This window comes from Silene latifolia, chromosome X, assembly GCF_048544455.1.
Source record: "Silene latifolia isolate original U9 population chromosome X, ASM4854445v1, whole genome shotgun sequence".
Classification (NCBI taxonomy): domain Eukaryota; kingdom Viridiplantae; phylum Streptophyta; class Magnoliopsida; order Caryophyllales; family Caryophyllaceae; genus Silene; species Silene latifolia.
Genome location: NC_133537.1, coordinates 128,746,518 through 128,748,776, shown reverse-complemented (window position 1 = coordinate 128,748,776; position 2,259 = coordinate 128,746,518). Strand labels below are relative to the sequence as shown.

The 2,259-nt window shown below is 41.0% G+C and overlaps 1 protein-coding gene across 1 annotated transcript; it reads right to left on the bottom strand.

Annotated features, from left to right (window-relative positions):
* Positions 1-615: 615 nt before the first annotated feature.
* Positions 616-1,659, bottom strand: LOC141618322 (uncharacterized). Its single transcript, XM_074435423.1, has one exon. The coding sequence runs from the start codon at positions 1,657-1,659 to the stop codon at positions 616-618; it is 1,044 nt and encodes a 347-aa protein (XP_074291524.1).
* Between the last annotated feature and the right edge of the window lie 600 nt (positions 1,660-2,259).

Here is a 2,259-nt window from a genome sequence, read left to right as displayed (position 1 = left end):
TACCTCCGGTTCATATTCTCTTTCGATTTCCTCAATTTGATCCTTGGTGTTAGTGCTTCCTTTCTTTCCTTTGTCAATGCTCAAAGGATTCTTTTCTTCTTCCTCATTAGCTTTTGAAGATGTCCCTTTCTCTTGTTCAATCACAAGCTCTTCTTCAATTTGCTTTTCGATGTCAATGACCTTTTCTTGTGACTTTGCCCTTCTCTCCTTCTTTGGAGGAGATTCTAAAGTTCTCCCCTTCCTCAATGTCATAGCACTAGCATTTTCCCTAGGAGAGAATGTAGTGGAGGGAATAGAAGGTGGAATTCCTTTGGTTTTGTTTGGCAAGTTCTTGGGCAAGTTGTCCAAGTTGGAGCTCAAGGTTGGCAATCTTGGCATCACTAACACTCTTGTCGGCATCAATATTGTCAAACCTCTTGTTTGTTTTAACTTGCTCTTGCAAAATGTTCTTAAGCAAGTCTTGAACACTTGGTTCCTTTTGAGAATTGGTGTTGTTACCTTGGTTGCCAAATGGGAATAATTGACCTTGGCTTTGGTTACGACCTTGGTTGTTGGAATTGCCATTCCTATTTCCTTGAAAATTGGAACCTTGACCTTGTCGGGAATTTTGGTCTCTCAAGTGATTGAATTGGTCATTAACAAGCTTTTGGAAGTGTCACCACCCCAACCAAGACGAGGGTTGTCTCTACTCCCAACATTGTAGGTATTTCCATTAGGGTCATAATTGTAATATCCTCCCCCGGAAGGATTCCTGGCATTGTAATTTCCATAACCCATTGCACTCACATTTTCCACCCCAATTCCTTCTTCTATCATAATGGGGCAAGCTTCCTCCAAATGAGGACCTTGGCAATACTTGCATTCCACTTGATTCCTTTTACTCCCTTCCTTGTTTGGGGTGTTGCCTATCATGTTTTTCACTAGATGAGTTAGCTCATTCACACTTTGCTCAAGATTTTGAGTAGAAGAGGAGGAGGTTCCCATTGAATATGCATTTCTTGATCCCCTTTGACTTCTACCATAATTTCTTGTGGTTGAGGCAAGTCTCTCAATGATCTCCTTAGCATCCGCTATGGAATAATTCTCCAAACCTCCCCCGGTGGAGGAATTGACCATTCTTTGATCTTCTTGGCCTAAACCTTCATAAAAGTTAACAAGAAGGTCATCCCCACTCAATCCATGGTATAGGCATTGAGCCACTAACCTCTTAAATCTTTCCCAATATTCGTACATGGTTTCCCCATAAGGGTCTTGCTCTATGGTGGTGATTGCCTTTTTTTCACGGTTGTGGCGCGAGTCGGGATAGAATTTCTCAAGGAAGGCCGCTTTCATCTTTTTCCAAGTACTTATGGACCCCGGAGTGAGATAGAAAAGCCAATCCTTAGCCACATCCATCAAGGAAAATGGAAAGGCACGAAGCTTGAATTGATCCTTCGTCACTCCGTTTGGGATGGCTCCTTCACACATCATGTGAAACTCCGATAAGTGCCGGTTTGGATCATTTCCCGCTTGCCCATGGAATTTGGGTAAGTTGTGAATGAAGAAACCTTTAAGTTCAAAGTTGGCATTTGCTCCCAAAGGAGGGTATGTGATGCATAATGGTTGTTCATCGTAGTTTCTTGCCCTTATCTCACGAATGGTTCTATTATCGTTTGCCATTCTAGGATATTCTACTTCAATGGGGTTTACCGAAAGTGGCTCTTCTTCAACTTGGGTTTCCCTAGGTTGTCTTCGATACCACGGGTTTGTAAACAACCAAGAGTATGCCCCGAATTAGTCTTCTTCAACGGGAGTGAATTCACCACCTTGTGGGGAATTACTCATAAACCTTGACACTACACAAATAAATTAGAACTTCCACTTACCTCTAACAACAAAAAGAAGATAAAAACAACTAAACATGTATTTCACAACTCAAGCTTTTAGCTATGTTGCCCTTCCCCGGCAACGGCGCCAAAATTTGATAAGCACAAAACTAGGTGTCGTAAATGCTAGAATTAAGCTACCAAATTAGATATTTATAAACCAAACTCGACTCTACACTATGCAATAAGAATAGTAGTAAAGGGAAGTAAGGGTCAAACCCAAGAGAAGGGATTAAGACTAAAAGCTTGTATTAGACTAATGACAATGAACAAAACACAAGACTAAACACAAACTATGGATATTAACAATGGACAACAATTGAGACACATAAGAGGGGAATTGGCACGGAGAAAACAAGTGACAAAATGGAAATGATGTGATTTTTCCTAAGAA

Coding starts and splice junctions, on each gene's coding strand:
- LOC141618322 (XM_074435423.1), bottom strand. CDS start 1,659: ATGGCAAACGATAATAGAACCATTCGTGAGATAAGGGCAAGAAACTAC.